Source organism: Populus alba, chromosome 9, assembly GCF_005239225.2.
Source record: "Populus alba chromosome 9, ASM523922v2, whole genome shotgun sequence".
Taxonomy (NCBI): Eukaryota; Viridiplantae; Streptophyta; class Magnoliopsida; order Malpighiales; family Salicaceae; genus Populus; species Populus alba.
This window is the reverse complement of record NC_133292.1, coordinates 6,223,111-6,235,968: the sequence shown is the minus strand read 5'-3', so window position 1 is coordinate 6,235,968 and position 12,858 is coordinate 6,223,111. Positions and strand designations below refer to the sequence as shown.

The following is a 12,858-nucleotide window of genomic DNA, read 5'->3' as shown; positions in this document are numbered from 1 at the left end:
TCATCTTCCAGGAATAAATAAATAAAAAAACTGTCCCATTACTATATTATTATAACAGAAAAGAAGGCACCTATCTATCTTTATCCCAATCCCCATTTTACATTCCATCCTTCAGTAAATAATGTTCTGGCAAATGACCTTCCTTTCTCAGGGGAAATTAAACCCAAAAAAAACCCAGAATTCCGAATTTCGCTTCATCTTGATTGATCAAGAAAGCAAACCCCATCTCCAAACCCTAGTTTTTACATGGACAAGGAATTACATGAAGAACATCCTTTATTTTATTATATAACATCTTTGCAGTTCTCAAACATTTCTCTGTAATACATAATCCCGCACAAAGTCATAAACACGACCAGAGTAACAACAACGAATTGCAATCTAAATCAGTTCCGAGACAATAAAAATAAACCAGAGAGAGAGAGAGAACGTACAGGAAGAACATCCTCTTCTAATCTAACCTAAAATTGCAAAGCAAAATATCCAAGACCCTAGACCACACGTGCCTTGCACGTGGATAGAGTCTACCAGTGTAAACTCTCGACTCCCTCAACAGATCTTCCATGGTTTCCACAAAGAGATTCAAGCTCCTCACAGGTGGAATGTACAAAGTCAGAGGCACTGCAGAGAAAGCTACTGTGAAGAGAAGCTGCAACATCATGTAATTAAACCAAACCCACCAGAGAAGTTGTTCGTTAAAACCAAACTGTAAAGGGTCCTTGGTTATCCATACAAGATATCTGGAGTTTCAAGGACAATCGGGAGAGAGTTTTTTGCTCCTTGTTTTTCTTGTAGATCTTGCGCGAGTTTTGAAGGGGAAAGGGTTTGGAAGCAGGTTTTATAGATTTGGCAAAACCCTTTGTTGCTAAGAAAAGAGAGATCAGACAGACAGGAAGTTCTGGAACTCTTAAGAAGTTGAAGATTGATATGTTCTCATTCCTACAAGATAATGACAAAATAAACAAGAAACTTGAAGATTAAAGAGAAGAATACAATGGTAATTACAAAACAAGTAGTGGGGCGTGGATGGCTGACTATTCACTAATTATTTTTAAAAAAAAATCATTAAATTTTTCTGGACGTGACTTTTCATACTGTGAATTGTTACCTGTTTATCTGTAAAGTCATACTAAACGGACAGGAAGTATCCGATACCTGGTATTAAAAGAACTTTTTTTATTTAAAAATATATTAAAATTATTTTTGTATTTTTAATACTAATACATTAAAATCATTAAAAATACAAAAAAAAATAAAACTAATTTAATATCTTTTCAAATTAACACACTCTGAAGTTATCATCCTTCCAAATATTTTGTAAAAGAAAAAATACTTTCTACCCTTCCATTAGTGAGATTTTAGATTTCATACAAATATGCTGCTGATATTAGTCATTTTGATGTGATGGGAGGCAGGTGAAAGTGTTCATTGATGTTATCATTCGTTGGATTTTAATTAGGTGAAAAAAAGGGGGAAACTTGTGAATGAAGGGCATCCAATAAATCAAATGATTAATGATGATTTTTCTCATCATCACTAACTAATTAAGACGGCCCAGCAAAAAAATTTTTTTTCATCATAATTTAGCGAAAAATCACAAAAACAAAAATTAGATGTCACCAAAAACCCTCCCCCTTTTTCAATAATAGGTTGATTAAAAAAATAGGTTTCACAATTTTTTTTGTTTTTTTAAATGATATTTTTTTAATTTTATATTTTAAATTATAAATTAAATTTCATAATTTATTTTAATTTGCTTTATATAAAATTATTTCAGTCTAATAACTCGGTTGCAAGTTTGATTGATTAACCCAATTGACTAGAAGTTTTTTTTTTTTTTTAATTGATATTTTTTCAATTTTATTTTTTATCATTGAGTTGATTAGAAATTAGACTTCATGATTTGTTTTAGTTTAACAAACTAAAAGGGTTGGTGCTTTTATTATGCACCACTTCACTAAATACTATTAATTTTGATAACGTGTTTTAATTTGCTTTTGCTTTATTTTTTTCTAGATCTATGTTTTTTTTTCTTTCTAGTTTTATACTTCAACATTTTGTTTATTGGAGATTGGACTTTATAATTTATTGTGGTTTGCTTTATACATGGTTAATTTGATCTCATAATCCATGTCATAGGTTTGCGGGGTTGACTCTGATTTTTTTATTATTACTGACTTCTGTTTTGTCATTTCTATCCATCAACATTGAGTTGATTAGAAATTATACTTCATAATTTATTTTGGTTTGCTTTCTATGAGGTTATCTTGATTTTATAGTTTAGATCGAATGTTTGGTAGGTTAGCTCAGTTGACACAAGTTTTTTTTAAAAAAAAACTGATATTTATTTTAATTTCGTCATTTATCATTGAGTTGGTTAAGAATTAAAATTCCTGATTTGTTTTGGTTTAGTAAACTAAAATGGATGATCTTTTACTATACACCGCCTCACAAAACATTATTCATTTCAGTAATTTTTTTTCTTTTGCTTTCTTTCTTCTATATCTATGTTTCTTTTTCTAATTTCATATTTCAACACTTGGTTTATTGGAGATTTGGCTTCATAGTTCATGGCGGTTTGTTTTATATGTGGTTAGTTCAATCTTATAACTAGTGTTATATCTTTTTTTAACTGCCATTTTTTTTTTCAATTTTATCACTCAATAAGTTGATTAATAATCAAGTTTCATGATTTATTTTGGCTTGCTTTCTATAAAATTATCTCGGTCTCATAATTTGGGTCATGAGTTTGGTGGGTTAACCCTATTAACTCAATGTTGTTGATTGAGAATTGGGCTTCATGTTTTATTTTAGTTTGCTTTTTATGGGGTTACCCTAGTTTTATGATTCAGGTCATGTATTTTATAGTTTTACTTGGATAAACTCGAGTTGTTTTATTGTGTCCTGTTTTTAGATTGAATTTTTCTTAATTTTATAGTCCAGCATTGAGTTTATTGAAAACTAAGTTTCATATCTTGTTTTGATTTTCTTTCTATAGGGTTATTATAGTCTCATGATTTTGATCGCGAGTTTGAAAAGTTAACCTGGTATGACTTCAGTCATTTTTTGTTTATTTTTTATGAGGTTATTCCGGTTTCATAATCTTGATCACAAGTCTGATAGATTAAATCAAGTCAATTTTTTATATTTTATTCTTTAACACTAAGTTAATTAATAATTAAGTCTCATAATTTATTTTGATTTATTTTATATGAGGTTATCATGGTCTCATGATTCAAGTTATGAATTTAATAAATTAACCCGTATTATCTCGATTTAATCAAATATATTGTCATTTTAATTTTTTTAAAAAATATTATTTTGAATTTCCGCAGCTCTTTGTTTTTGAACCCATCTTGTGATTAGCTACAGGTCTCTCTCTTTTCTATTTTCTTTTGTTTCATGTCTCTATTCGTACATAATCCTCATGAAAACCAGGACAAGGAAAATTATCACACCATTAAGTGATGCAATAAACTCCATTGTTCCAATATATAGTAGGAGTGTCATTTGATTATTGCTAGTTGTCACGTTGAGCTCTTTAATTCGTGCGAACATTATTGAAATGGAAGAGAATTTCAAAAACAATTTTTTTAACCAATTGCTCATTATATACGCACGTACAAGTACTGTTCAAAAAAGGAAAAGGAAAAGGAAAGGACACGTGCCAGCAATGATGTACAGTGGTAGACGATGCATCCGATTCGTGTGAACATTGGAAGGGGCATACGATGCTTCCATGTAGGCCACATATTCCTTGTTCGAAGAGCAGCCCGTCACCAAAATTCCACGCCATGTTCGCGTGAACGACACGTACACATGATCCCTGACACTCAATTAAGCGTAGTAGGTAGTATTATGGTATAAAAAAAACCAATTATTTTAATATATGTTTAAATAAAAAATAATTTAAAAAATAACTGTTATTATAATATAATATATTATTTTAATATGTTTTAAAAAATATTTTTTTTACTTATAAATATATTAAAATATTTTTTTAATTTTTGATATTAACATATTAAAACTAATAAAAAATACTAAAAAAATATTAATTTAATATTTTTCCAAATATAATTTTAAACACAAAAAGCAAACTACTATTATACCCTACCTACCATATATCTCATGCAGCCTACCTTTGAGCCCATTGTTTTTTGTCTTGTTCTTTTATAGAGCCATTTCCTTGAATTTTATTTTTTTTTGCTTATTTTTTAATGTTTTGGATTATTTTGAAATATTAATATTAAAAATATATTTTTAAATAAAAAATACTTTTTAAAAAAACAATAATTACACTCTCAAACAACTATTTTATTTTTAGCATGATACACATATAAATCATGTATTTATTTATATCATAAATTTAATTGACGAATACCTATTTTTAATTGCATCGTATGCCCGCACAGGTTATAAAGTTTGACAGTGAATGGATTTTTTAATTGCCATTTTTTTTTACCTGAATTATTTGGTTAGCTTTCAATATTTTATTTCAGCGTGAAAAAACAACAAATCAATCTCTCACAATGCTGCCCTAAAATTAAACACAGGCCCAAGGACTATCCTAAAATAGTGATTCCATAGCTAGCTTTTGCAAGCCAAAGATCGGTATTAAAAAAATCTAGAGCCTAATCCTTATTAAATTAGATTTGAAGCTATTAACATTCTTACAATATTCTTTAAATTCAGATTCTTATGATTTTTGCAAATTAATTGGAGCTGTTTTTTAATTTTTTACCTTAACAAGAGTCATATACATTTGGTTAGATTTAATAAAAAAAGATTAAAAAATTGAATAGAAATTCTAATCAATGAAAAAATCAGAACTTCTAATTAATTAATTTTAAGTGATTCCGAATTATTTTTTATTTATTAGGTTAGACTTGTGTCAAACGGAAACTCAAATTACCAGGCGAGCCATCCCCGTCTCAGAATTCTCTACTTATTGTTTAGTTCGATTATCATTGAACATGAAACCCAAATCCATATCAGTGGATAATGGCCCAAGCTGACGCCAGGATCTTAGCCCAGAACATGAAACAACAACAAGAACGGGGAAAAAGGGCGGCAAGCGAAATGAGGCATCATGACTCATGGCGACACCCTAGAAGTAGAACACGCTTCCAAATCGACAACTGAAAATTAACAGGAGCCTTGTAATATCGAAGAGACGCAGCTGAAGCTGTCGTTTCAGGAAGCTGCAATGGAGGCAGCACCATTTACTTCTCCTTCTTCTACCTGCAAAACTTCATCCATCTCCTCCTCTTCTTCTCTTATATCTCTTTCAAAAATTTCTTATAGAAACCACTCTCCTTTTAAGCTCAAGTCACGTAGAAATCTCTCAGTTCGTGCTTCCAATGATGATTCAGGTCCGCTTCCTCTCCCCCTCCTCTCTCTATCTAAACATCTATTAATACCATCAATTACTGAAACTTCTTCTCTTTGTTGTTGTTGTTGTTTTTTTTTTTTTTTTTATGGATTTTGCAGTAGTGACTCTGCTTGATTATGGTGCTGGAAATGTCCGTAGTGTCCGAAATGCCATTCGTCATCTCGGTTTCCAAATCAAAGATGTACTCTTTTTTATTACGTCCTTTAATTTAATTCTTCTTCTTCTTCACGTTTTTTTTTTTTTTTGGTCTACAGAAGTAATGTTATATAGTAGTTATGATTTTATTTTATCTGTTTTGGGAAAAATGGAATAAAAATCAAACAGGTGCAAACTCCGAAAGACATTCTAAACGCAAGGCGTCTTATATTTCCTGGTGTCGGGGCTTTTGCACCTGCCATGGATGTCCTTAACAACACTGGGTCTGTCTTTTCTCTCCCTTTTCCAATGGTTGTTTTTGTTTTTGCAAATATCGAACAATTCTCTATTTCTTTGTTGTTTTAACATGTGCAGGATGGGAGAAGCACTGTGTAGCTACATTCAGAATGATCGCCCCTTTTTAGGCATTTGTCTTGGACTTCAGCTACTTTTCGAGTCTAGCGACGAGAATGGTCCAGGTCAGTCTGTTATTTTTGTCTGTTGAATTTGCAGCTTTGACATTTTTCTTTCTTTTCCTTGTGGAGTTGTTTAATTTGGAGTTTTACTGCATTTGTATCAGTGGGTGGTCTTGGTATGATTCCCGGAGTGGTGGGCCGTTTTGATTCCTCACATGGTTTTAGAGTGCCTCATATTGGTTGGAATGCTCTGCAAATCACTAAAGATTCTGAAATTTTGGATGACATTAGAAACCGCCATGTGTATTTTGTTCACTCTTATCGTGCCATGCCAGTGCGTTTTTCTTCTTCTCATCTTTTGTTGATCTTGTCGCATAATTTTGCCACGTGTATATTTGGTTTATGATCTTTCGTTTGCAGTCAAATGAAAATAAAGAGTGGATTTCCTCTACCTGCAATTATGGTGATGAATTTATAGCATCTGTTAGAAGGGGAAATGTGCATGCTGTTCAATTCCATCCAGAGAAGAGTGGAGGCAAGCAGTAACCCTTACTTTTCTTTTTTCTTTAACTCATGGTTTGTGAACGTGATTAAATTGCAGCTGCCTCCTATTAACAATCTTGAAGATTGCATTTTGCTGTCCATCTTTATTTGAGGGGGGAGCTTAAATTCTCCTTTGAGACTTTACCATTGGATTTGGAATTTTTTTCCCCTGACAATCTTGAGTCTCTTGTATATGCGGTGGAGAGCGTATGAAAAATATATCTAAAATAATTTTAGCATGTGAATGTTAATTAAGACTGCCTATTTAATACTGATTGATATTATCTAAAATGATTGTCACAGATGTTGGTCTTTCAGTATTGAGGAGGTTTTTGCTTCCAAAGTCATCTTTGACAGGGGTAGACTCTGTACTCTGAAATCAATGCATCTTCTATGCCTCTTAACTTCTTTATTGAATCATCTAATGAAACGAAACTTCATTTGAAGACAGAAGCGTACTGAAGGGAAGGCATCGAAACTTGCAAAGAGGGTAATAGTTGCTGACCTCGAGTTTTATTTTAGTGGTTTCAAAATTTCCTTGCCCTTGCTACAATTTTTATTGTGAAACTACACTGAGTCTGAATGGTTTTAATGGTTTTTCATCCTTTGTATTTATCATCTATTTGGATTTGAGTTTTTGGATAACTTTAGATCTTAAAGCAGTTATATATTGATGCGATTCTGTGGGATAGTACATTGTTTTGTAGCCATTTATGGGATTATAGATATTTCTCTTAACTGATAATTACTGGGACTGAAGCAAGCAAAATGACAATTCTATCCCGCAGTAACTTGCTCGGATAAATGCACATGAACTCTTGAACTAATCATTTTTATCCAAGTATCTTTGTATCTGCATGTGTTCTTCATATGCTCAGTGTTATTGCTTCACTTCAGGTAATTGCTTGTCTTGATGTGAGGACAAATGATGAAGGAGATCTTGTTGTAACGAAAGGAGACCAGTACGATGTAAGGGAACATGCAGAACAGAGTAAGGTATGATGAAGAATACCACTTGCATCACGTGGGATTGGCATGTGGCTAGAGACCACTGCATTTTGAGAGTGCTAGTGGAAAAAATTAGCATCGGCACTTTGTGAAACCTTGAAATGGGAAAAAGATACATAAATTTTAAGCAAACATACATCTTGCATTTTTCAATTATGTTGTTAAATGCTTTAGCTTTTTTGTCTGCGTTTCTTTCTTGGACATGCTTCAGAAGTTCATTTGATTCCAGTTAAATCTCTTTTAAGGTGAATGTTTTAGTGCTGTGCTGATGGATTTATGTTTTCATCTGAAAAAAGTTGATTATATTTCCTTGAGAAAAAAAGAAAAGGAGTTGATGATTCCAAGGGAATGCACTCATTTGGTCCCAATCTTTTCCTAAATTGTAACCATTGGTGGAAATATGCATTTGCATCTCATTAATGGTTTTATGCTCAGGTTAGAAACCTTGGCAAGCCAGTGGAGCTTGCTGGACAGTATTACAATGATGGTGCTGATGAGGTGCGGTATTTTTACCCTTCTTAATTTGATCCATATACTACCAAGGGAGCAGTACTGTGCTTAATGTGTTAATGTTGAATTTCAGGTTAGTTTTTTGAATATCACTGGCTTCCGTGATTTTCCCTTGGGTGATGTGCCAATGTTGCAGGTTGGTTTTGTAGCTATTTAATTACTTGCTAAAAATATTGCTGGTAACTTGTAGACAGAAGTCTCATTTAGCCATAATCTCATCTTTTTGCCATGCTCTTGAAGGTTTTGAGACGCGCTTCAGAAAATGTTTTTGTGCCATTGACGGTTGGAGGTGGAATTAGAGATTTTACTGATTCAAATGGCAGGTCAGATTTCAGTGTTATGTGGCAGATCAATCATATGGTTTAACATTTTTCAACTAGTATGCATGCGATCTTTCCCCTAATTTCACCAATTTTAAAGTTTCCTTGTCATCTTCACGTGTCATTAATTGTTAGTTAGGTGCGTGGGCATATTATCATTAAGCCATTCTCCATTCAGGTATTATTCTAGCTTGGAAGTTGCATCAGAATATTTCAGGTCTGGGGCTGATAAGATTTCTATTGGAAGTGATGCAGTCCATGCTGCAGAAGAATATCTGAAAACTAAGGTATGCAGTTGGTGTAAACTAAGGTATTTAGGAGTGTTCTAATTTTCCTTAGTTTGGTAGCAATACTAACACTCCTAAATAACACTAAAATCCAGAATAATCATGCAACATTAAAGTTCCTAAACAATCAAATATTAATTACCATTGTTGTCTTTCTCCATTCCCCATCAGTAGTACTTCCAGTATCTATTTACTTAAAAGATCTTTTTCATCGACTTCCTTGTGTTTTTTTCCTATTTGCCCTTGGACTTCACTTGTAGGTAAAGACTGGGAAGAGCAGCATAGAACAGATATCAAGAGTTTATGGAAATCAGGTAAATTCATGTGTAGTTTGAAATACATAAACCACCACTCTTTGTAAGGAAGCGTTGCCTTTATAACACATAAATGCTCTTAAATGGATGTCTAGAGTAGCGGAGGATAAAAGGATGCAGATATTCAAATGTATGATTTAGATAGATCTTGTCAAATGATTATGATCGACTAGTTGGGAAATGTATCATTTTAGTGGTACTAACAAAACAGTTTTTATTTAGTTGCTGGGGTGACAATGTTGCTGGCCTCGTTTCTGTATAGCACCTTACAAACTAAAATTCAGTTTCCAGTTTGGTTCTTTATGCATGTTCATGAACTAAATTAAGTTCACTGGCTTTTCATGTTCTCTTTGGCATATCTTGCTCTTCTAGCATGTAATTAATCTTATGGTGGTTAGCTTCTTCCATTTTGTACTCAATTCTCTTTTTTCCCTCCCTTTCCCCTTCAAAAATTAGTTTTAAGTTTTGTACAACTGCAACCGGGAGATGGAAATGGAAGGTTTTCTTGCACTCATCAAGGTAGACGGACATAGTAGTGTTAGCTAATCTGGTTGTTCTTTCACATCATTTCAATTTTATTGCATCTGTAGAAGAACATCCATGGTGATTGGCTGATGCAAAAGTTTGTGTTCATGAAGCTGGCTTATATTTAATTGCCAAGTGTGCCTATAGAATGTTATTAGTATTGTTTTTTCTTTCTAGTGACATGACACTAGTTAATACTTGATTGCAGGCAGTTGTTGTAAGTATTGACCCTCGTAGAGTGTACCTCAATGATCCTAGTGATGTGGAGTTCAAGTCTATTAAGTTGACTAAACCAGGCAAGGAGAATTTTCTTGTGCTAATTATTTTTACTGCTTTGAGATCTGCTAATTAAATACATTTTTACTGGTTGTTCATGGTATTCTTTAAATCCATTAGAAGATCCAAAAAGCCTTGCAATTGGTTTAAGTGCTCAACTTGTGGAATGGGTGTGGAAGATCTATAGGAATATTCCCAAGTAAAGATAATAGTGATTTTAATAATAACAAGATCCCGAGTCTCACTTGATATCTATCATCATACAGCAAAGTTGTTTAACTGTTATTCATCATTTACCTCTTTCTGTTTTCAAGATCTTAACCATGCTTTTAGCTCTCACTATCCATTTCCTTCTTATGCCCTTCTCGATGGGCATAGAGTGTGTATGCACGCATAAGAGAGTTTTGCACTCAGATATGTTCTCTGCAATCAGATTGAACGTTGAATGGTTATTACTTATTAGGTTTTCACAATTGTTTCAGGTCCAAATGGAGAAGAATATGCCTGGTATCAATGCACGGTAAGCTTTATTTTTTCTTCATGCAATTATGACTGAACCTTGATTCTGGAATGGTGTTATTTTTCAATTACACTCTGTTTGATTTGGTTTCTAGCCATCAATTCCAGAAAAATGACAAACCTTTTAAAAGCTCTAGAATGCACACGTGTGCTAGGGTGCTGTTTACATATATGCCAGGGTGCATACATGTGAAACCAAGGTAAAATTTCTGATATTCTATTGATATAGTACATTTCGACACCAGGAAGGACTAAGAGGTTCATAGAGGAATGCTAATTTTCTCTCTGCACTTACACACGCTTTAATTTCCAGATGTTACTCTTGACATGTTAAGCTACATTTGAGTTCCTTCATATGCTCAAATAACTCCACTACTTTTAGAAGACTATAAATTAAATATGTTCCTGAATTATCAAATTTGAGTCAGTCAAACAGAATTTTGTCATAACCACCTTCACCCTGGCTTCAGTGCTGATGGTGGGTTGCTTGTGGTAATTGTACTTTGACACGCTACAAATTCCCAGTCCTGGAAAAATTAATTGACCATTTCTCTCATTTTTTATCATTTTTTAAGATCAATGGTGGGCGAGAAGGTCGACCAATTGGAGCTTATGAACTTGCAAAAGCAGTTGAAGAGCTGGGGGCGGGAGAAATATTACTAAACTGCATTGATTGTGACGGTGAGGATTCTTATTTCTCAACTTTGAACCATTTCTTCAGAAAATATAGCATGACTGATTTTTTATTTTAATCTTCCTAGAAGTGATGGCATTGATTTGTGGCTGTCAATGATTTCAAGACTGTTTCTTTGAAACCATAAAATATAATCTGATGGTCGCAACTTCTTGGTATTTTTTTTTTGCTGTTTCATATTTATGTAGAAAACAGGAATCCATTCTGTCCTAGACCATCTTCAATACCATTTCAACGGGTTCTAGAGGCTTTATTGTTCCCTTCAGTGCACGTGCATTCATATATTGTGTTTGGCGTGCTACAGAATTGATATGTTGTTTCTTTCAAATTTCAAAATTACGAGTGTTGCTTTTCAGGTCAAGGGAAAGGATTTGATATAGATCTAGTGAAGATGATCTCCGATGCCGTGAGCATCCCTGTGATTGCAAGTAGTGGTGCAGGTGTTTCTGAACACTTCTCAGATGTGTTCTCAAAGACAAATGCATCTGCTGCCCTCGCTGCTGGCATTTTCCACAGGAAAGAGGTAAAGAAAACGTGCTGGTTTTTTATCACTGAATACATTTCACATTTTGAATTGCACCAGCTCTTTCCTTTTATCTTTTACATGAGATGGCAGATATTGCATTTGATCAACCATTAGAGTTGGAGCTCCTATATTGTGAAACTTACAACATGAAAATCTCAAATTCTGCTTACCTTTTGCTTCCATCAAATGGAGCTTTAGGGTTATGTTTAAGAGCTTCAGGCATACAATGTTCTATCATGTCATCTTCTTTATTGGTTTAACCGCACTGCAAAATCTCAAACTCTCTGGCTTGCAGGTGCCCGTTCAGTCTGTCAAAGAGCACTTGTTGAAGGAAGGCATAGAAGTCAGGATCTAATTCAATTTTGTGTCCTCATTTTTTTTATGCACTGGTTAAGTCAGCATTGTGTGATGAATCTCTCTGATGACTCGTCCAGCCGTCGGAGCAGGACTTCTTTGGGGAAAAGAAACGGATTTTTTTTCTCCTTTTCTTTTTCCTTCCAGTACTTCTCTTGGAAATTTCATGAGCGTCATAGGAACAGAAAAAATAAAATAGCAATGTTTATGTTAAATTGCTTTGGAATTTTCTTCTGCTTGCGGGACACCATGCATCGCTTTGAATAAAAAAGTTGGTTTGAAATTTTAGGGACATCCAGATTGTTTTTTCGTTTTTTTTTTTCAATTTTTTTTTTTTTTTTTTAGATTATTTTAATATGTTGATGTCAAAAATAATTTTAAATAAATAAATAAATATATTTCTAAATAAAAAATACTTTAAAAATTAATTTTTATTGATGTTTTCTTGAATTTTGGTTGTTTAAGGTTAGAAATGTGTTTGGGTTCTGGTTACTATCCTAACCTTATTAGATGGTTTGAGTTCATTTTTATTTTTATATTTGATTTTTTTTGTTAATTTTATATGTGCATATAAGTATTGTTCAAAAAAGAAAGGAAAATTTCTAAAAATTTACATGATTGTTAATTTAAAAATTTATAAAATTAGTTAAGGTATGTGTAATCTAACCTAGATATTTATATTAATAAAAATAAAATAAAATAATAAGTCATCAGGTTTGCGTGCATCATGGAAAGGGCATATGAAATTTCGATGTAGTCCCACCAAAATTCAACATCATATTATGTGCGAAAGAATACATTCACGTCACTTGATTTCTGGGTCGGCTTAATTTATTCTTCACCGAACCCAACTTTTGCTTCCAGCGCCGTACTTTTAAGTGTTCTTTGAAAGATATATTTTTTGTAAAATTATTTTTATTTTTGAAATGAAACAAGTGAGCTCTATTTTAAATAACATCAATTATCTTATGTTTTTAAAATGAAGGTTGAATACACACACACACACATCAATTGGTACCCCGTTTTTCTTCAATTATTC

The 12,858-nt window shown here is 32.9% G+C and overlaps 1 protein-coding gene across 2 annotated transcripts; it reads left to right on the top strand.

The window, feature by feature from the left end:
- The first annotated feature begins 5,056 nt into the window (after window positions 1-5,056).
- Window positions 5,057-12,111, top strand: LOC118027689 (imidazole glycerol phosphate synthase hisHF, chloroplastic). Of its 2 annotated transcripts, XM_035031117.2 has the most exons (19): window positions 5,058-5,372; window positions 5,491-5,573; window positions 5,717-5,811; window positions 5,903-6,006; window positions 6,108-6,277; window positions 6,364-6,478; window positions 6,790-6,845; window positions 6,938-6,976; window positions 7,384-7,482; window positions 7,930-7,992; window positions 8,078-8,140; window positions 8,245-8,327; window positions 8,503-8,611; window positions 8,872-8,925; window positions 9,659-9,746; window positions 10,209-10,246; window positions 10,821-10,926; window positions 11,296-11,462; window positions 11,761-12,111. In XM_035031117.2, exons 1-19 carry the CDS (start codon window positions 5,207-5,209, stop codon window positions 11,818-11,820), a joined length of 1,758 nt encoding a protein of 585 aa, XP_034887008.1. In that variant the 5' UTR covers window positions 5,058-5,206; the 3' UTR covers window positions 11,821-12,111. The 2 variants fall into 2 exon arrangements, with proteins under 2 accessions (XP_034887009.1, XP_034887008.1); XM_035031118.2 differs by lacking the exon at window positions 8,078-8,140 and having other exon boundaries at window positions 5,057-5,372.
- The last annotated feature ends 747 nt before the right edge of the window (window positions 12,112-12,858 follow it).

Bases quoted from the DNA above. Each gene is read 5' to 3' on its own strand.
- LOC118027689 (XM_035031117.2), top strand. From the start codon at position 5,207: ATGGAGGCAGCACCATTTACTTCTCCTTCTTCTACCTGCAAAACTTCA. The intron at 6,007-6,107 runs GTCAGTCTGTTA...CATTTGTATCAG, and splicing joins TAGCGACGAGAATGGTCCAG to TGGGTGGTCTTGGTATGATT. The intron at 10,247-10,820 runs GTAAGCTTTATT...TCATTTTTTAAG, and splicing joins ATGCCTGGTATCAATGCACG to ATCAATGGTGGGCGAGAAGG.